The sequence below is a fragment of the Manihot esculenta genome, chromosome 2 (assembly GCF_001659605.2).
Source record: "Manihot esculenta cultivar AM560-2 chromosome 2, M.esculenta_v8, whole genome shotgun sequence".
In the NCBI taxonomy this organism is placed as follows: Eukaryota; Viridiplantae; Streptophyta; class Magnoliopsida; order Malpighiales; family Euphorbiaceae; genus Manihot; species Manihot esculenta.
In genome coordinates, this window is record NC_035162.2 from 2,483,509 (window position 1) to 2,504,857 (window position 21,349).

The following is a 21,349-nucleotide window of genomic DNA, read 5'->3' on the forward strand; positions in this document are numbered from 1 at the left end:
GCCTTGAAATCATCGATCGCGAAAAGATCCTGTCCTACGGATGTAATGTAGAACTCTATATTTATGCACATCACTTGTCATTCAGTCGCTTTTAGGGTTTAGAAAACGTTTGTACATTGTAATATTGTAGCTTAATTTCTATGTCATGTAGTTTTCTCGAAGGTACTCTGTATTAGCTATTTCGTCTAAAATCTTTGGTTCCTTCATTTTGTATATGCAATGTAATGTTAGATTATGCTTGGAAAGTTAATTTCTATTTCCCTCTACATCTGTTCCTTCTGCTTTGGAGAAATTTCTTACACTTTGAAGTAGATTCCTTACTTTTTAGAAAAAAAATAGTTTATTTACTATTTATTAATAATATGATTTATTATTTTTATTATTTTATATTTTAAAATCACAATATAAAACTTTATTAATGACAATCACCATTATGCGATCACTAATAGAGAAACAGTAGAAAACTGATTGGATAACTGGAAAGGTTATATTAGCAAAGAATGCCTTTAAGCTGCCTAAAAGAAGCTCCTGCTGTTCTGCTAAAGATTCTGTTGTCTTGACAGTGGAATACAGAGATAATGAGAGACAACCTTTAATAATGTAGGGTTACTATTATTTTATTGTCTGAGAAAGGGATCTTCCCTGTGTCTCCCAGAGTAAAGTCATCTATGTAGTGTAACAGTTGATTCGTTACCTGTTCAATATTTATTATCCAAGAGAAGATCACTTTGCCATTCAAGAACTTCAATATATAAACATCAGCAACTCTAGATTAATATGCTTGGTTATTTCCATTCATGAAATAAAGCTTTCCTGATTCCTTCACAGAGATTTTTGTTCATAAAACAACGTGGGAATGTAAATATTTTCTATTCAAGCTTGACAACTGACCTCAAAGGTTTATTAGAAAAGAAGGACTTCAAGTTGTATATGATCAGCTCCTCCAATGCATCAAAACATCCAGACGTGGCGACAGCGACATGAGGAGACAGCACAACGTTATCCAACGCAAAAAGCTCTTCTGGCACATTAGGTTCATTTTCAAATACATCAAACCCTGCACCACCAAGCTCACCTCTCGCTAAAAGTTGAACCAATTCTTGCTCATCAATGAGCTCCCCACGGCCAACATTAATAATCACCCCTTCCTTTCCTAAAGCAGCCATGACATCTTTGTTGACCATGTGATGAGTTTCATTTGTCAATGCACAACAAAGAATTAGAACGTCACTATTGATTGCAAGATCACAAACATTTGCATAATAAGGAAATGCAACTGAAGGCTTCTTCTTTCTCGAGGTGTAGGCAATAATGCAGCCGAAGGACACAAGATGTTTTGCAATTTCAGAGCCAATATTTCCAAAGCCCCACAATCCCAATTCGCTTCCCCGCTAACTGCAATCATCAGATTCCCATTTTACAACCAATTCAAGGGCATATATAATAATCAAAATGACATGTCTACTCATGAAGTAAAGACAGTTAAAAATTGGTATTCCAACCAGTTATCTATGAAAATAGAAAACTAAAAGAGGTCAACAAACATTTGCCAACATTGAAACCTAACTTTCTCTAACGTTATAATATGTTTGATCCTCTGATTTGTCCATATTGAATTCAATAAGATTGGTCGGGAATTATTGAAGCTTCAAGCGAGTTGAAGCAACAATTTCAAGAAACTGTCAACACCCAAGTAGAAAAGATGCAGAAATTAGACCTTAAAACCAAGGGGGTAATCTCCTTTAACATGCCACAGCCCAGCCCGAACAAACCGATTAGCGGCGGACACTCTCCTTAGCACATCAATCAACAAGGCCACTGCATAGTCGGCCACATCTTCAGAGAAAGCAACCCCAGCATTAGTAACCTGAATTCCCCTGTGACGACACTCCGCCAAGTCAACATGGTCAACGCCGACACTAGAGCACACAATAAGCTCGAGGGAAGGGAGGAAGGAGAGGAGGTCCTTGGAAATTGGAGTGGGGTCTACACAGAGCAAGGCACGCACGGACTGGGCTTTGTTAAGGAGAAATGCATGAATGGAAAGTTGGAGCGAGTCCAGAGGGTCGAGAAGGTGAAAGTGAGCCTGTAAACGGTGTCTGAATGGGAAATCGAAGGAGGGAGTCCGGTGATATAGAACTGACGGGCGATCTTCGTTGATTGCCATTTGGGAATAATTTCCGACTTCACTGGACTGGTGCAGCACTCGTCAGTATTGGCGTTTGGACATAGGAAGTCGTTACACACACCTTGGATAGTACGAGGTTCTGGCAAATTCTACATTACACTGATATTTTAGCTCATTTTTTTTTTCTTAAATTTTTTTTCAGTGGTTTCCAAATGATCCCTCCATCCTAAAAAGATTATGTGTGTATATATATATATTAAGAAAATATAATTAATATAATTAAAAATAATAAATTTTATATTATTTTTTAAATATATTCTCCGTTTATTTGTTTTATTGTTAAGTTATTATTGAAACTAATAAATTTTATATATATATATATATATTAAATGGAGTATATTAAAGTTAATAAATAAATTAATATCTTTTAAAAGAAAATATTTTATATTTTGAATCAGGTGAAAAGAAATCAAATACAGTTATATTTTTGGATAAGTGAAATATCAAATTCAGAAAATAATTTAATACTCTTGGTTATGAAAATCTTTTTTCAAATTATTAAAATTTTTAATTTAATTTAAATTTTAATCGAAACAAAATAAAAGATACATATCTATTTTATTTATGGAAAAGAGAAGGGGCGCGAGTCCATTAAAAAATTGTGAAGTCCAGCCAACGAATTCAGAAGCTATAGGGTATGGCCCAATCCGAAGACTATTATGAAGTCCAGCCCATGAATTCATAAGCATAGGTATAGGCTATAGCCCAAAGTCCAACGCTTTCGCCCTGGTTTGACATGAAGTTTGAAACCCCAACTGCTCCGTCGCCGCCATTCGATGGTCACCTGAATTGATCCGGACCGTTGGTAATCGGCTAGGAGATAAAAATCCCGAGTGTGATTGGAAACAGGGAGTGAAGGCGGAGGGACGGTGCCTGGAGAGGGAAAACCAACTTGCAAACTTTACACAGACACTCTTTATCAGACACCGGAACTCACAATTTTACACTTTCCAATTCACTTCAGTCCACTCCTTCCGCTCTCTTTACCGTTTTTAGAGGTATCATTTTCTCTCTATTTTTCAACTCTCCTTCTTCTTGAGATCGCCAAGCTCTCTTTCTCTCTGTGTACTTAACTGCTGTTTCGATTGTACGAGTTGGCTGAAGTGTTTTGCCTCTGTGAATCTGTATTAATGTTTCCTTTCTGAATTTAATTTTGGTCCGTTATGCTAGGAAACTGAGGAAAGATTGGATAATTTAATGTTAGTATCTAGAGTGCATTTGTGTTGTTTATATGTCAGTTTTCTTCGATTGAAATCAATTATCAAGTATTTTAGTCGGCTGAGTTTGTTCTCGATATCTAGTCTTTAAAGTATTTGGCTAGAGATTAATTGAAACAAATAACTACAATTTAGGATGTTATAGTGTTATATAAAGTTCTAAAAATAAGTCTAGGGAATTAATTGCGAACATTTCTGTCAATAGAAATTAAAATTATATTTTGAATGGACGGTTTTGGGCTATTCCTCTCCCCCACCCCCCCCCCCCCCAACCCCCCTCTTTTTCCTGTGGGTATGGAGGAAGGGAGGGGTGGATAAATATGGGGACCAAACTTGGGATTTAGCTGGTGCTATTTGTGTGAGCAATTTAGAAGCTGTTGAGGTTCAACTGTGTTCCTTAGTGGAAAAAAAAATTGTTTGCAGAGGTAGAGAAGGCCACATATCTGAGAGGAATGGGCTGTAGTTAAGAGTTATTTGTCAGGTTTACCTACTTACTATTTGTTGAAAGGTTAGAGAATTAGCAAAAGTGACTTTGGTAGCTGTGGGACTATGAATTTCAATTTTAGGAGAGGGAAATTCTGGAGGAGTTGCTTCAAGATTATTTCTCAAGTGTGCAAAAGTTGTCTCTACATTGGAGTAGTTTAGTCAGTTGATGAACTGATCTTAAGATTTTCCAATATGCTATGCGAGATTCAGAATTACTACTACTGGTGATTCATAATTTACTCATCTGTTGTTGTGATAGAACAAACTTATTTGCTAGAAAATTGCTCTTATGGTTGCCAAGGATATGTCCTCTTTCTTCCGCTTTTTTATAAAAAAGGATAATTATCTTCTTTCTATTTTCTATTTTCTATTTTCCCTTTTGTATTATTGCCTTAGCCTAGCATTTTGATGTAGGAGGTCAAAAGAGGATATGTCATCTGATACTGCAAAAGAAAATGCCTCTGTAGTTGACTCCTCAGTAACTGAATGGAAACATGATATGGTGAATTTTGATGACCCAGGTAATAAAATTTGCAATTTATTTTGGCTGGATATTAGTTGATTGATAAGAAAACTGATGTGTATTAGCTAACTGTAGACTTTATTGCATTGGTCAGCATTTCCTTGCTCCTGCTCTTTTTTTTTATATCTTTGAAAGGACTTCTTTTGAGAATTTTGGATGCAACTGCAAGTAATCTGAGACCACTGCTGTTAGCTTAGTATGACTAATATACCTACTACTCCGTTCCATAATTTTTGTTCACTTTGTTTTTTCACATATATTAAAAAATACAATTTTTTATTAACTTTTCAATTACACCCATCTTAAATACATTAAGTTTTATTAAATATTAAGAGATAGTTTGGGAGGTTTTTGGAAATAAGAAAAAATTTAATAGTGTTATAATAGTCAATTTATATGTTACTATACTTTAAAAAAAAGAAAGTGGATAATAATTTTGGGATAATAAAAAAAGAAAAGATTACAAAAATTATGGGATGGAGGAAGTAGAATTTTTCTCTAATTCAAAGCATAAAAGCCATGTATAGGTCTTGGATTTAATGAGTTCTTATATTTAGTTTTTATTTAAATTATTTTCATTTGGACGTGCATGCTATTGTTAGTATACATCTTGATAGGTGTGGCATGTCTATTTTTTTTGGCCATTCATCAGCTGGGCTTGGGATTTGTCAGTAGTTGTATAAACACAAGATGTCAAACACCAAATACTGGCAGTTACACGGGCCCAATAATTCTGTAAAGAATGTCCTGAAATAATAGAATTTAGGCATGTTAACCATAAAATTTTGAGACTCATTTAGTTTAAAAATAATGTCAGAAATCATTAATAGTACTTCTATACACAATTTATGTGCTGTTTTATCAACTGCAGGTTTCATACAAGGTACAGTTGTTTTGAATTGGACAGAGTAATTCCTTAATTTCCTTTGATAGCGAGCTGATACTGATTTAGGGCCAAGCTTTTCGTTAGCTACTTTTAGGGGTGTTCAATTGTTTTCTTCATCCATCATAACACATAGTTAGTTGGATTTGTTACCAAATTCAACCCAATCCATTTTTTTTTTTATTGGTTAACCAATAGTTAACCATTCAAACCATCTACTAGTTCCATACTCCGTTAACTATTAAAATTAATTTATTAAGTTAATGGTATACTAATTATTAAAGATAATGAAAAATTATTAAGATCTCAACTGTAATTTTGCTAATATAATAAAAGCACAATTGAAAAATATAAATTAGAAAGTATTATAAATAATTAAATGAAAATAAAATAATTAAATTTATATATTACATTTTAAATAATAATGAAGTAAAAAATATTTAATTAATTTTATAAATTATACACTTTTATATCTTGTAAACTAAAAAAGAGCTTAATTTCAAAATAAAAATTATAACTTTAATTTTAATTTTTCAGAAATTAAAAAAAAATAAAAAATAAAAAAAATTTATGCATATTGTTTTAATTATTTTCAGAAATGTGACTAATTTAATTTGTAGAAAGTAAAAAACAAAATATATTTTGTACACTATTTTAACTCTTTTGTTAGAAATGTGGTTACTTTTAAATTTTACACAAATTAAAAATTAAAATAATTTATACATATTAATTTAACTTTTTTTTATAAATATGACTAGTTTTAATTTTATAGAAATTAAAAAATTATTGCACCTGAAATAATTGCAGAAAAATAAAATAATGTATCTGCAAAATATACTGCAGGTGCAAAAATATTTTTAATTTTTCAGAAGTTAAAAAATAAAAGTAAAATAATTGAATTGAGATATTGCATTCCTAATAATAATGGAGATACAAAAAAAAAATCTAATTAGTATTATATTCAAACTAAACACAAAAACTAAGAAGAGAAGGTAAAATTATAATTTAGGATGTGTAATTGAATATACAATAGTCATTTATTGGTTAACTAACAAAACCAACAAAAAACTATATAAATTGGATAAAATATTCAAACCAATCCAATATAACCATTTAACCAAGTTTATTGATTTGGATGGATTGGATTGGTTGAATTTATCCATGAACACCTCTAGCTACTTTAGCTCATTTTTGAGCTCATGAGCTGTGAGCCTAGCAGTTTGGTAATGAAATTAAATTCCCACTTGTGTTTTGTTCCTTGTATACCCTTTTTTGAGCAATTTGTAAGCTCTGCAGCAGTGCATCTCCATTGTGCCTCTGGCATAAGTTACTAAATGTAGAAGTTAGTTACTTATAAGTGTTTGTTGAAGTTCAGTTGCACTTTTAGAGCCCAGCTTTTCTGTAGCTTAAATAAATAAACTTTAAAATTTTTTTTTTTAAAACTTCTAATGAAACATGTAAGCTCTCTTTTTGCCTTTATATTATGTTAGTAAACATGTGTTTTTTAATGATAAATTCTTTTTATGGGTATGCTTGTGATTTTACCTAATTATGCCAATAGTACTATTGTACTAATAAAATATGAGGTGCAGAGAAAAAAGTATATCTTTTATCTAGTTCTCTATTTTCTACTTTTCCTTAATTTTGTATGTGAACAAAACTTAATCATGTAAAATTAGTCAGGTTAACTTCGAATCTTTGCTCCTGATCAGAGAGCCCAATCTGTAAAGGTGATGAGGGCACTTATCCTCGTAGGCCGGAAATAGCAGGTCAAGATCAAGTGGGAGATTCATCTTTAAACCAAAAGGTTAGATTGTATGATACAAGATATTTCATCATTAAGAGCTTGAACCATCATAATATTCAACTATCAGTTGAGAAAGGAGTTTGGGCTACTCAAGTCATGAATGAACCAATTTTGGAAGAGGCCTTTCATGTAAGATCCCTGTTATTTAATTTCACATACTGCATTCTAAATCTTGGCGCTTTATAGAGAAGCACAAATCACATATGCTTGTCTTGCAGAATTCTGGTAAAGTCATTCTAATATTTAGTGTCAACATGAGTGGTTTCTTCCAAGGTTATGCCCAAATGATCTCTTCTGTTGGGTGGAGGCGTGACAACATTTGGAGCCAAGGATGTGGTAAAAGTAATCCTTGGGGCCGCAGCTTTAAGGTTAAATGGTTACGGTTAAATGACTTGCCTTTCCAAAAGACGCTTCATCTCAAGAATCCGCTGAATGACTACAAGCCTGTTAAAATTAGTAGAGACTGCCAGGTACTTTTTCTCTGCTCAGTTCTTTTTTACCATTGAAGGACTTTGGAATTGTTATATTACAATGATGCATGTATTGAAGGAATTACCGGAAGATGTAGGAGAAGCTCTTTGTGATCTGATTGATGGGGAGAGTAATAGTGATGGCATGCCGAAAAGGTATAACTTTTCTTTTTAAGCTGAGGGCAATTTTTTTTGTCAATATTAAGTTGACAAGTTAGTTGTTAGGACTCAATTTTGTAAGCATTCTCCCAGGGATGAGCTTCCTCTGAAAAGGCATTGTATAGTGCCTCCATGTTCATTAGGAGATGAAGAATATAATGTACATTCGCTGCATATGCCATGGGCTGGAGCATCCATGCCTTATCCTTCATTTATCTACCAACATTGTGCTGAAGCAAGTAGATTTCATTTGGCTCATCAGGGAACCAGTGGTGTTAATTTGCCTCTTGCATCTAGTGCATCAAATGTTTCGAGGATGAAACATTCTCAGCTGAATGGAAGTTTTGCAAATTTGCAAGTACAGTGTGACATGCATTCTCGAAACGATGCTTGGGGTTTGTCAGCGGAGAGTCCTCTGGCTAGTACTCTGACTGAGGATGATTTTCTTGAAATGGTATATTGGGGTGTTCCTATCTTAGCTTTACTGTTCTGATCGAATTATTAATGTGCCTATGCAGTTTTTACAATTTGTGAGATGTATTAGAATGAAGACAATGTAATACTTGGACAATTACTTTGTCCCTATGCGTGGAATTGTTGAAAGGAATAGTATATTTATAAATGGCTTGTTTTTTTTTAATCTTTTTTTTATCATACCTGTGTCTTCTGCTCTATTAAATTTCTGGCTCCTGATTTGTTTTGCAGACGTATGAAGAATACCTAGAAGTGCATAGCAGAAGCATCAAAAAAATGAATCTCCCTGTTAGTATACTTGCCTGATGATATTTTAGTGGGTTAGATTAATATACGTGTTCTTTATTGGTAGATACATGATTATTCAATTATGCTAAAACTTCAAGGTTCCTCTTTAACCGTTGATGTTTGTTGTATATGATTATTTTCAGTAGACGTAGTGCTATTTCAAATTTCCCCACCTCATTTTCTGTTCTCTGAATTTATGTCTTTTTAGATTGATGGTGATAATTCATTACTATGTATTTGGATTGTCATATGCAGTTGCTTGGACCTATCTAACTGTCCCTGTAAATTATATTTGTGTTGAATTCATGTGTTTTTGCAAGAAAATGTAAAATACTTGTTTGTCAGTGTAAAGGTGTAACCAGATGCTGGGTGGGGTTTATTATTGGAAATAAGTCAAATTAATCTCCAGTATTTTTTTTTTTTTTAAATCAAAAAGGCCAAATAAACCCAATTCAATTTGTTTTAGCCAATTAAGTCTATGTATTTTTGCTAAGGGATAAATAAGTTCTGAGTCAATATAATATTATTTTTTAATAATAGAATAATATTTTTTGATAATAGAATATTATTTTTAATAATAAAATATTATTTTTTAATAATAATTTTTTAATTTTAAAATTATTTATTATATCTATGTATTCTTTTTATTATTTTTGTATTTTGAAATATAAAATTTACTATTTTAATTAACATAAAAATTTAAAAAGAATACATAGAAATAATAACTGATTTTAAAATTACAAAAATGAGATTTTATTATAAAAGAATTTATTATTAAAGAAATATTTTATTATTAAAAAGAATAATATTTTATTATTAAAAATTAATATTATATTGAGTTAGAACTTATTTCACCCTTAGCGAAAGTATATAGGCTTAATTGGCAAAAATAAATTGAAATGAGCTTATTTAGCTCTTGAACAAAAGTACATGGTTTAATTAAACTTATTTCCGTTTATTATTTCTATTCCCTGCAAAATGAGATTACTTATTCCTACTTTGTTCTTGCTGCCTCAACTCCATATTGCAGAATTAAAACCATAGATGCAGGATATGGTCAATATGAGATTATCATGCCAGATTGCTAATTCCCAGACCTTTATCTGCTATAATACTGGAAATACCTACCTCTGTGATTGGAACACGGGTGTTAATGATTTTGAAGAATCTTCTTTCTTCCTTGAACCCCTTCCCTTCTTGTCTTTTCATCCAACTTTTAATAATCAAAGGTTTGGATGAAGTAGCAAGTATGCAGGGTTTTCTTATTCTGGTGGAACTGTACTATGTTTGTTTATGGGAACAACTGTTGGAAAATTGTTGTATCATGTTTTTACTAAACAGAAACGTAAACCTGCGCGTGATCTTCATTTTCTTTTTCATAGGAGCTAAATTATTTAGCATGCAAAGGGCCTCGGTCATTGTTATACTTGTTAAGAAGTAAGATAATAGAAGTTTTTGTTCATGTATTTTTTCAAATTTCTGACTTCATTTTGCGAGCTAGAACTTGGACTATCATCCTTTTAGTATAATAGTTATATTTCTAAGCCATTTAACTCTTTGACAGGTAGTTGGATCTTCTCAAACAACACCGGAGTCATCAAGAAGTAAAAAACAGGATGACAATTTGTAAGTTTGTTTCAGTTTATGCCTCTGCACTGAAATTGCATTTTCTTAAAGCCTTCCCTGATTTATTTATATCCTCTGCAGAAACTCAAGCTCTGTAACTGAAAAGTGTCGCTCACGGAAGAGGACACATCATTCATCTGATAAATGATCAAATACCTCATACAAGCAGCTAGTGTTGGCCCTTTTGCTGATGATACTACTATTGTCTGATGGAGTTTTGAAATTTGCCATTCAAGGCAACCATTCAGTCTGTTCTAATTCCAGAAACTGGGACTCAAATCTTGTTGTGGTGTTGTACACTTCATGTACTTGTAGTTGATTACTGGATTGCACTGTTGTTTTTACTAGGGTATGTTACTGGTCTGTACAGAAATTACCAATAACATGTCCTTCTCTCCCTGATGTTAGTCCCGCCAGCGTCCTCTCCCGTCTCTTCGGCCCTTCCTTCCCTGGAGGGTGAAATCAGGCAGTACTGAGCTAGATTTAGATGAGTAAATGCACTAGATTTTGGAACGGGCTTCACGTTATCAAGCGTTTTGAAGATGGTAGAGCATGATGTAAAAAATTGTAACTTGATCTTCTCAGATGCCTTAAATTGGAGCAAACTTTGGTGAATAAAAATAGAAATAGATGCATTTATGGAAGCATAAACAAAGGGTGGTTGGTATATGATTGTTCATTAATTTTTCTTTGCAATTCTTTCTTTTTGTTTATTATTTTCTTAAATATTTAATTAAATCTCGTATTTCTTTTTCTCCCGAATGTCATTTTAGGTAATATTATTGTGTTAAATTTGATTTAGGAATTAATTTCATGAAGGGATTGAATGGTTCAAATCTATGTTTTAGTGATTCAATTAATGAATTATTAAAAATTAATTAAACATAGTACTTGTTAATGTGTAGGAAGTTAATATTTTTTAATTATTTAAGATTAAACGTTTAATATTAATTAAGTTATGTTTATACATATACAAATAATATTTATAATTTTTAGAAAAAAGTTAACTTTATATTATTATTATATATTTTTAGTATTTATAATAATGCATAATATTCTATAAATATGCAATGATTTCTAATATTTAGAGAATAATTATATGATTAAAATAAATAACTAGTTTAATTATAAGAGTTATCATATTATCACTAAAACCTAATATGAACAATATAATGTCCAAATCTAATGACAGTAATTTAAATAATAATATGAATTCAACGAATCTCTTATATTTATTTATATGCACTTACCATCAAATTAAATTTATGACTAATAAAAAAAAATTATTTATTAATAAATTTAAAATAAATTAAAAAAATATTGAGAAAATTAAATTTTTTTAACTTATTAAACATAAAATATAAGAATATTACTTTTTTAAGCATTTATTCGAAATTCCAAGTATATATAATATTAATATGATAGACTGAAAAGTATACTAATCAACCTATCATATTAATACATCAACACCAAATTAATTTATGTTAATAAACTAAATGGATAAAAACTTATTCAAAATATAAAATACGGTAAAACATAATGACTTTTTATTAATATATTATACTTTATATATATAATTTAAATTAAGAGAATACTTTATTATAAAAAAAAGTTTAACATCGCATTATAATTTGCATTAATTCATCGAATTTCAACTTAATCACCATGATTTTTTTTTTATTCAGGCTGAATTTTAAAATTCAAATTTAATTTCATTTTTTTAATTTTAAATTAAATTGAATTTAAATCTATTAATAAATAAATTATTAAATTTTAACGTATTAGATAAGCCTATAAATTTAATTTTAAATTGAACATATTTAAAAAATAAATCAAGCGAAACTAAATTAAATCACCAGTTGATTTACATCTCGTTCCGAAAATTATAAAAAAAAATTTCAATTTATTAAAAACAATCGAAACGAGACCGGTTGAACTTAGATCTCGTGGAAAAACCCGTCCCGGTTCCTTGATCTTGTGCGAGTCCTACAGAACACAGAAAACGGGAAAACAATGGAGAGCAACGGTCAACAAGAGAAGACGAAAACAGTAAGCAAGGACCAAGTTATTGCTAAACTCAAGGACGACGGCGACTTCGATAATCTCCGTCTCAAGATCATCCGCAAGGTTAAAGACAATGTATGCGTCCTGCTTTCCTTTCTAGTCTCTCTACCCTAGGGTTACGTTTTGAAGTACTTCCATTTATTCAAAAGTTTTAGCTCAATTTGTTAAAATTCTCCGAATTTAATATATTAATATGTTGCGTTGCTAATTTTACCTTAATCTAACTCAGAAACTTGTGGTTGCTTATAATTGTAATGCGGAACGGTGTAATTTATCAATAAAGCTCTTGTCTTTCATTACATTTAGCTTTTAGGGGAACGTGGGATTTTAATCTTGAAGGATGTATTATTATCAGCACTAAAGAAAAGGCGTGGCTTCATGACATGGCTGACATACGCAATAACAAAACAGTAGAAGGGCTATGCTGAAGATTGTTTGTAATTCTGAGAAAATTTATGGATGAATAGTTTTGTTATTGCTCATGTTTGTTCAGGATGAACAGGATGCTATTTTTCATACCCTTTTATCATTAACGAGGTTGCTTTAGGGATATGCCTGCAATTAAAAATTTTTCTAGAGCAGCAATTTGAAATAACAATCCGTAGGCTTATATCCTGAGAAAATTTCTATTGGAAAAAGAAAGGAGAAGTAACTGTAAATCACACAGCATTCCTAATAGGAATTCAGTTCAAAAGTTATGCTTGAATTGCTTGGCTTTTTTTCCTTTACACATCTCCTTTTACCAAGTATAAAAAGTGATTCTAAACAAGGCATTAATCAGCAGGAAGAATTGCGCAATAGCATTATTTCCATTGTGAGGCAGTCAGCAGCTCTTAACCGTCCAGGGGCCGAGAACATGAAGCCCAGGCAACTTTTGGATGCCATATATGATGAGGTTGGGTAAGTTTCTTTTTTCTTTGCAGTGTGCAAATTGTTTCAACTTTGAATGTTAAGGATTATAAAAATACTGGGAGGCTCTAAAAATCTGGAGAAAAGAGACTATATACATCTGTGATGAAATTTTTTTCATGTTTTGAGTTGGAGAATAAATTGGGATTCAAGCTTAGGTTATGATAATTATTCTTCATGATCTTAATGTCAGGATTTAGCATATCTTTGAATATCTGTTTAAAAAATGGAATATAGTGCCACAACAATGTGGGCTTTGATTTTTTTTTTTGTGTGTGTGTATATGTTTGTGTAATCACCAGGAACAAAATGATGAGCAAGCTTTCTGATGGCGTGTGGGAAATAATTAGATCAGGTGATGGCATGAAAAATGAAATAACTGAGACTGTACAATCTGTCCGTAATAAGTTGGTGGAGCCTGAAAGGAAGGAGATGGGTGAATCTTCCACTCATGGTGTAGTGCTGGTTCATAATGAAGCTGACAATAAGAGCCTTGTCAAGGCCTCAACTGTTGCAGTGGATGGTAACTTGTCCAATGGTGAGCCACAAGAACCGCCAGGATTCTCTCTCTCCATTAATCATCAGAACAACCATGAATCTAGAGAGGAGTTGCAGCAGCCTATACATTGCCAAGGACCTGAGGAAGAACAGAAAGAAGGGTTTAACCACTCAAAAGATAGGCTGGAGGCTGATGATGTTGGTCCTAGTTCACCACCTGGCTTTTCTGCAGATATTGTGCACAAGCAGCCAACTGATGATACTGATGAGGATCCTGATGTGCCTCCTGGTTTTGGTTGATGAGTCGGATTAAGTGCAGTGTGGTGACACTATTCTCAATGTTTGATGGCGATCATGTGATAATGATTTAGCTATGAATACTGCTGGAGATACCTTTTCTCTCCATAGAAGCTTGAAATGGGCAAAACTTGAAGATTGGATGATTTTGGTATTTCTCATGCTATGGGGTTTTCTTTGATTCAGATTATTTTCTTGGAGCTTTTCTGGGAAAAAAAAATATAAAATTCTGATTTTTACGGGGTTATTCTCATTGGATTCTTGCATTATAGAAAATTCTATAGGAGGTCATTGATAAAGTGCAAAAGTACTTGTCCCCTGGATTTTGATTCATTACTGTGTAGTCTCATTTTCATTTATATTCATATCTTGTACTGTTATTTCAATCAAAATATTACCAATGGGCAATGGCTGAAAACTATTCATATTTTGTGCCAGAAATAGAGTATCTTTATACAAAATTGCCCATTTTTGTATAAGCTAAAATTCTTGATATTTCATTCTTTTTTACTCTGTTTCTGGGACTTTCATCTCATCATTAATGTTCAGCTTCTTTGGACCGATGGCCTTGATGTTGTGTACAAACGGTAGCCTGGCTATTGAGTGCAGAGAAACTGTGGGGATCTGTTTTCTCAGTTGCTCATCTATATATATATATATATATATATATATAAAGCTGGGTCTATAATAAGCTATGACATGTTTAAATATGTATATAGTTATGTCAAGTGACACTCTTCAAATTGTCTATTTATTATCTATTTGTGTCACATTTAATGTATTTTATTTTTATTTATATTTTAAATTGTTTTTTATATTTAATAATATTACTAATTAATATGTTCATATATTATCGTTATTCATAAATAATAGCAATAGAATTTCAAATGATAGCTAAGAACCTGGGATAGATGAATCCTCCCCAATTGTCTCGGTTATATTGCTCAGGTTCAAATGAGTACGCTGAGAAATACTCGATCTTTATGAGAAAAAAAAATATCGAGCATATTTGATTGTTGAATGAGGAACCAAGGAAATTGTCTAGTTAAGTAATGCATAGAATCAATTAGGTCACACCCTGCAAACAGAACTTTCAGCATTTGGTATTATTCTATATCAAGGGTATATCTAGCCACGAACTCTAATGTCTTGGTGCACTCCTTACTCAAATGTGACAGCAATTGGGGTTCGAACATTATATCCATTGGCCACCCAATTCAAGTATCCCTGACCAATTCGACCATAGTGGTATTCGTATTTGCTGAATGTCACCGAGTATGTTGCTTTCTGGTTCATCCCATTGAAACTAATCTTATCAGGAATTGCCTTAACATTGTGCAAAGATTTGAAGGGTGTAGGCTGAGTTAGGCTGGCCAACGTTTGTTATTGTTCTTGTGCATGTCTGTGGAGTAGAACCCAATCTGATGGAAAATGCTGGATAATTCAATTGAGCTTCAGGTATGCTTGAAATTGTTGAACAGTTCACCGTGTGCCGCACGATGAGTCCTACCTGTTTGTCAGAATAACCTAATCCACATAAGTAGGGAATATAATCATCAGGCTGGATATCCTAAATAAGCCCAGGATCATTTGCTTTTGATGGATTCACGTGGCCTGCACCAATGTCAAAGACAGTGGTTAACAAACTGTTCATCATAAATGGGTTTGCCTCCAAGATCAACTAAATTAGCAGTGGTCATAATGGCAGATTTTATGGCAGCAGGTGACCAGTCGGGATGGGCATTATTTAACAAAGCAGCAACACCACTAAGCTGAGGGCAGGACATGGAGGTGCCAGAGATCATATCGAACTTATTGGTAGTATTGCCCACCGAAACTGGCCAGGCAGCTAAAATTCTTACACCAGGGCCTATAATGTCTGGTTTCAAGATCCCTGGACTTGCAATACTAGGACCCCTTGAGGAAAACTCAGCAACTTGAGGAGCATCAGGCAAGCCGGTTACAGTTCCTTAATAAGATTGTAGCCATTGGCGAGTCTGTGGATTCCATATAGGCTTTGATTGCTAATCCCGCCATGTAACTTACATGTGATGCAGGGAGCACTTGAGGATCAGCGGTGGTAACAAAGCCATCATACTCACCATCATTCATTACAATCATGGCAGTACCTCCATTTCTTTTCACTTCTAGGCCTTTCTCAATTGTTCCATATCCTCCCTCGCACAACACTATCTTTCCTTTGACATCAACATTTGTCAATGATCCTGCATTGCAAGAAGCAGATGATGGATTACCATTTGCACCTGCATAAACAAGTGGCAACAGCGTTGAAGGGAAACTTTCAGGTTGGTAAAGGGATTCTCCGTTTAGCTCTGGGTTATTTCCAAGTAATACTGTTGCTCTTATTGCTCTATCTACAGTGCTTGCCCCCACAGTTAAAATCCATGGTGCCTCATTTGATAGAGCTATTATCGGGTGGGAAAATTACTTTTTAGTCCCTGAGGTTTAACGTAATTAACACTTCTGTCCCTCTATTTTGGCGACCCAACACTTAAGTCCCTCACTTTCTTTTCCGTCCAAATTCATATCTTTCTGTCTAAAATAGCCATTTGAAACATGTGAATTGACAAAATTGGCCCTCAATAAAAGTCCCTCTATTTCAAAATCACGAAACCCAAACTCAATTCACTATAAATTCTTCTTCTTCTTTCTCGTACTATTTCTCCAACACTCCATCTATTCAAATTCACAAAACCAAAACCCAATACCTCTTCACTGTAGATTCTTCTTCTTTCCACTTCTTCTTTCTCATAATAGGATGCTTTGATTCTTGATTGGATCAACAGTTGAGTTTTGGGCTCATAATATTAATGTTTTTAGGGATTCCAAATGCGGGAGAGGATAAGAAATTCCTGGGGAGGATCCTATGGTGGCTTCTGCTTATGCTATTAAGTATGTCAAGGGTTTTCAAGATGGGAATTGGAAAATTGGTGGTGGTGTTGCTGATAGGGAAGTGGTGGTGGTGTTGCTGATTAGGGAAGTGGTGGTGGAAAGATTGGTGGTGATGGTGCTGATCGGGGAAGTATGTAAGGGTTTTGAAGGGTTTTCAAGGTGGGAATTTTAATCCACTATATGATTTTTAGGAAATTTATGAGAAAATCAATAAAATTAAAAGGAAATTGAGAAAATATGAGGGAAAAGAAAGATTGAAAAGAGAATTAAAAAAAAAGGAGAATCATGTAAAAGGAAATAGAGAAGATATGAAAGAGAAGGAAGATAGAGGGTTAAGAGCATTTTTGGAAAAAATTCTCACTTCTCACATTCGACTCTTTGACTAAACGGCTTTATTTTTTGGACAGAAGGACTATGAATTTGGACGGAAGAGAAAGTGAGGGACTTAAGTGTTGGATCGCTAAAATAGAGGGACATAAGTGTTAATTACGTTAAATTTCATTGACTAAAAAATAATTCTCTTATCGGGTCCAGAATTTCCTGCTGAGCAACTAACAACGATCCCCTTTTGAACAGCTGCATATGCCCCTAGTGCAATCACTTCATCATAGAAAGGACGAGAGTCAATTCCAAGAGAAAGAGAAAGTACATCAACACCATCCTCAATTGCAGCATCCGTTGCAGCCAATATCTCACTTTCACCGGCCTTTCCAAGTCTGGCAGAGACTTTGTACATTGCCAAGTGGGCTAGTGGGGCCATGCCAATTGAAGTGCCATTGGCCTGCCCAAAGTAGTTGGCACCTTGTACAGGACTTCCAGCGACTGTGCCAGCTGTGTGAGTTCCATGGTGCTATTCTTCCGATGTGTTATTGCTGTCAGTGGCAAAATTTCTTGCACCAATAAGCTTATTATTACATGATGTTCCATTCAACTCGCATTTCCCTTTCCATTTTGCTGGTGGAGGAGGCATTCCTTCTCCGCTAAATGAAGGATGATCAGGTGTTATTCCAGTATGGATAAGTCCAATAATCACTCCTCTGCCATAATTTGAAGAATTCCAAAGCCCCATATTTGGCTGCAATCGTAAGAAGCTGGGAGTATGGGTTGTGTGCAGAGGCACAAACCTTTCAGGACGGGCTGACACGAACCCTTCCTTAGTTGCCATTGCCTTTACTTCATTTGCTGTAAGTTTTGCAGCAAATCCTGTAGCCACATGGCGGTAGGAATGCAGCAAACGTGGCTGGTTTGAGCTAAATGTATTCTCTAGCAAAAATGATTGGTACCAGCTATATAAATCTTTGGCGGCTTTCCTCTTTCTCTACTGCATCACTGTTAGATGAATGGGTTTCTGACTTGGTGGCTGCTAAGGAAGAGCTAAACACTGAAGGAAGAATAAGTAGGATCACAAGGAAAATGGTTGACAAAATTTTGCACCTTGCGGTTTCCATGTTAATGGAAGAAGTAGGAAATTCTTTTGATTTTGAGTTGCCAAAACATTGTGTGCATATACAGCATCCTACTTTACAAGGGGACAAAGACGTGAAAAGTAAGAAAATATAATGATGGCATTACAAAGTTGGAGTTCGTGTTTGAATTTTTCCTTTATTTTTACTCATTTAAGCTTTTGGGAATTGACCCAGTAGAAAAATCAGAAAATTTTCAGATAGAAGTTTTTCCTTAGTACTTGGTAATGCCCCGCCAGTCCATGTCAGAACAGTGCTGTGATAATTCTTATGCCAGGTCATGTTTTCTTCCAACATTAAGGGACTGTTGTCCAGTACCAAGTGGTTTATCTTTCTTGTTAATTACATACTTTGAAGTTTGCTCCACAAGAATTAGATTTGACTCGGAGAGAGTGTTCCAAGCAATTTCCAAGTTCCCTTTTGTGCAGTACATAACTAACTCGTACCTTTTCAATTTTGTTTGCAACATAGTTGACCCTTCTAATTACCTATAGTTAATTACACTATCTGCTGAGTTTTGCATTTGATAAATCACACAAGACTTTATGGTCTGTTCAACATTATTACTATGATTAATTGAGGTTGGATCTCAAACTCATGAGACTAGATTTAAGTATGCCATGACTTTCATAAATCAAGCTCAAAGTCAAAAGAGTTTACATTGTTCACTTCCCCTGCTTTAGATTGTTCAATTCAGTAACAGCTTGAATGATCAAATGCAAGTACTTGATTTTGAAAACTGTTGGGAAAATAAAAATGAAAAGTTTGTTCTAGATTGTTCACTTCCCCCTGCCTTGTTCTTGAAGAGAAGACTTGCGAAGTCACATGGGGAAAACTGAGGGTACTTAACAAGATGCAAGATGGTAACTGCAACAAGGCAGTGATGGTAACTGCAACAAGGCAGTGATGGAAAAACTAAAGGAACTGTTAAAACCTTTGCAATCTGAGTATCTAATGTCCTTCAAAATTTAGTTTCCCAATGCTGATTCTAGCCAATTTGATATTACAATTCAATCCCTTATATTTACCAATATATTTTTATATGTTTCGGACTTGGGATTCTCAGTATAAATAAGCATTTGGCAATATTATAGTTCAATTAACCAAATCATGAAATAATACTTTTTAAAATTTTTTTTCTTTTAATTTGATCGTCATGCAAAGATATATTTCTATGGATATACGAAATCAATTACTGATTGCTGGAATTAGAACATACAAGAAGTCTAAGCAAATTTATAGTTGAATTAAATTTCTTGGTAGGTTCTGTGTGAATACAAGAAGTAAAGCAACAGACAATATACTGCATAAAATCAAAATCAATAAAGCATTTCTCTGGCTTGTTTAGGCATCTTGGACTTAGTTAGAACGATTGATGCCGGCTGTAGTGTAACACTGCAATAAAGCATGTGTAAGATTAATGTGAGATTGTGATCCCACATCGGCCAGAGACCTAAAAAACTTTTGAAACTATTTTTTAGTTAACTCAAAATGATTAATTAAATTATTTAATAGTTCGTGCTAGAAACTATAATATTCATTTTCTTTCATCGATGTGGAATCACAATTCCACAATTAATGTTTTGATTAATGTTAATTTGCACATGGCTTTCATGCCAGTTGCTTTTTCCCATACTTGTAAACAACTTTGTCTTCAACTTTTCGCCACAAGAATCAGATTCAACAGGGACAGATAGTATCCCAAGTAGTTTCCATTAATTTGCCTTTACTGCATTGTTCATTAACATTCTTCTTCTTCTTCTCTTTCCTGGGAGTTGACATAGGTCTGGATGTTGTCTGTTTCTATCAGCAACAACAGCAAGTGTTTCGTTATGTTCTTATTACAAAGTACTAACGAGAGTTCCATTAAGTTCTTGTCGAGTGAAATATGTTGGCAAAAAATGCCAGCATTTGACTTGGATTGTGCAATTATGAGGAAGGTCAGTCCATTGTTTGTCCTCTAAAGCTTATCAGAAGAAGACAGAAAATAAAATGGGTCAATGCTTGTTTCCAGAGGAAATCTACGAGTTGCCACTAAGGAATTGAAATGCCTTCCTATATGTGTTGTTTAATTGACAAGCTCCCAGAGGTAAAACTATGCATAAAGATTTTGCGACCGCACTTGGTAATGCCGTCAGTATAAATATAAAACTTCAAAAACCCTGGGTCGTTGTTTTTCAGAAGAGCTTTGATCATTACTTCCAAATATTCAATTCATTATTAAATCAAGCATTTTACACCTAAAGAACATACCCTCAGCTATTAAGCTCTAGCACCTAGGCTAATTCTTTAATCCTCATTCAAAGATGACAGCAATTGGACTTCTAACACTATACAAGTCTGACTTCCAAGTAAGATAGCCTTGAGCAAAAGATCTAGTGGCATCCTCATTTTTGCTAAATGTCACCGAGTATGTTGCTTTCTGGTTCACTGCATTGAATACTAGCGTAGTAGGCGTTACTTCTACATTTACACCTCGTGGGGCAATAATCTCATGGGTGAAAGATGACCCTGACAGGCCGACATTTGTTACTGTTCTTGTGTATTTCCTTGGATCGGATGCCAATTTGATAGAAAATGAAGGATAATTCAGCTGAGCTTCAGGTATACTTGAACCATTTGAGCATTTCACTGTGCGCTGCACGATAATTTTTATTTCTTTGTCTGAATAGCCTAAGCCACAAAGATAAGGAATGTAATCTTCAGGTTGGATATCATAAAACTAAGCCTGGATTATTTGCTTCTGATGGGTTCACATGGCCTGCACCAATATCAAATACATTAGCAGGAACAAGTTGTTGATCAGAAATGGGCTTGCCTTCCATGTTTGATAAACGAGCAGTAGTTATAATGGCAGATTTTATGGCAGCAGGTGACCAGTCAGGGTGAGCACTTTTGAGCAAAGCAGCAACACCACTAATATGAGGACAAGACATTGAGGTGCCTGAGATCATATTGAATGTTGATTTTGTATTGGGCCCATCATCAGCTGAAATTGGCCAAGCCGCTAAAATGCTCACACCAGGGCCTATAATGTCTGGTTTCAATATCCCAGGACTTGCCAAGCTAGGACCTCTCGAGGAA

General features: G+C 33.9%; 2 protein-coding genes and 2 pseudogenes across 7 annotated transcripts; 2 read left to right on the forward strand and 2 right to left on the reverse strand.

The window, feature by feature from the left end:
* Window positions 1-580: 580 nt before the first annotated feature.
* LOC110608064 lies at window positions 581-2,345 on the reverse strand (annotated as a pseudogene).
* Window positions 2,346-2,902: 557 nt separating this feature from the next.
* On the forward strand, window positions 2,903-10,815 carry LOC110608980. Of its 5 annotated transcripts, XM_043953936.1 has the most exons (10): window positions 2,903-3,186; window positions 4,306-4,412; window positions 7,010-7,233; window positions 7,323-7,574; window positions 7,654-7,730; window positions 7,827-8,187; window positions 8,439-8,495; window positions 9,878-9,932; window positions 10,060-10,121; window positions 10,203-10,815. In XM_043953936.1, the coding sequence occupies exons 2-9, from the start codon at window positions 4,322-4,324 to the stop codon at window positions 10,101-10,103; spliced, it is 1,161 nt and encodes a 386-aa protein (XP_043809871.1). In that variant the 5' UTR covers window positions 2,903-3,186; window positions 4,306-4,321; the 3' UTR covers window positions 10,104-10,121; window positions 10,203-10,815. The 5 variants fall into 5 exon arrangements, with proteins under 5 accessions (XP_043809871.1, XP_043809872.1, XP_043809870.1 ...); XM_043953937.1 differs by lacking the exon at window positions 9,878-9,932 and having other exon boundaries at window positions 2,904-3,186; window positions 6,981-7,233; XM_043953935.1 differs by lacking the exon at window positions 9,878-9,932 and having other exon boundaries at window positions 2,904-3,186.
* Window positions 10,816-12,015: 1,200 nt separating this feature from the next.
* LOC110608981 lies at window positions 12,016-14,417 on the forward strand. Of its 2 annotated transcripts, none has more exons than XM_043952634.1 (3): window positions 12,016-12,260; window positions 12,967-13,085; window positions 13,397-14,417. In XM_043952634.1, exons 1-3 carry the CDS (start codon window positions 12,135-12,137, stop codon window positions 13,890-13,892), a joined length of 741 nt encoding a protein of 246 aa, XP_043808569.1. In that variant the 5' UTR covers window positions 12,016-12,134; the 3' UTR covers window positions 13,893-14,417. The 2 variants fall into 2 exon arrangements, with proteins under 2 accessions (XP_043808569.1, XP_021603967.2); XM_021748275.2 differs by having other exon boundaries at window positions 12,021-12,260; window positions 12,970-13,085.
* Window positions 14,418-15,050: 633 nt separating this feature from the next.
* Window positions 15,051-18,335, reverse strand: LOC122723144 (annotated as a pseudogene).
* Between the last annotated feature and the right edge of the window lie 3,014 nt (window positions 18,336-21,349).

Coding starts and splice junctions, on each gene's coding strand:
- LOC110608980 (XM_043953935.1), top strand. CDS start 4,322: ATGTCATCTGATACTGCAAAAGAAAATGCCTCTGTAGTTGACTCCTCA. Junction 4,413..7,009: donor GGTGAATTTTGATGACCCAG/GTAATAAAATTT, acceptor GCTCCTGATCAG/AGAGCCCAATCTGTAAAGGT. Junction 10,122..10,202: donor AAAAAACAGGATGACAATTT/GTAAGTTTGTTT, acceptor TATCCTCTGCAG/AAACTCAAGCTCTGTAACTG.
- LOC110608981 (XM_043952634.1), top strand. CDS start 12,135: ATGGAGAGCAACGGTCAACAAGAGAAGACGAAAACAGTAAGCAAGGAC. Junction 12,261..12,966: donor TCCGCAAGGTTAAAGACAAT/GTATGCGTCCTG, acceptor GGCATTAATCAG/CAGGAAGAATTGCGCAATAG. Junction 13,086..13,396: donor GCCATATATGATGAGGTTGG/GTAAGTTTCTTT, acceptor TGTAATCACCAG/GAACAAAATGATGAGCAAGC.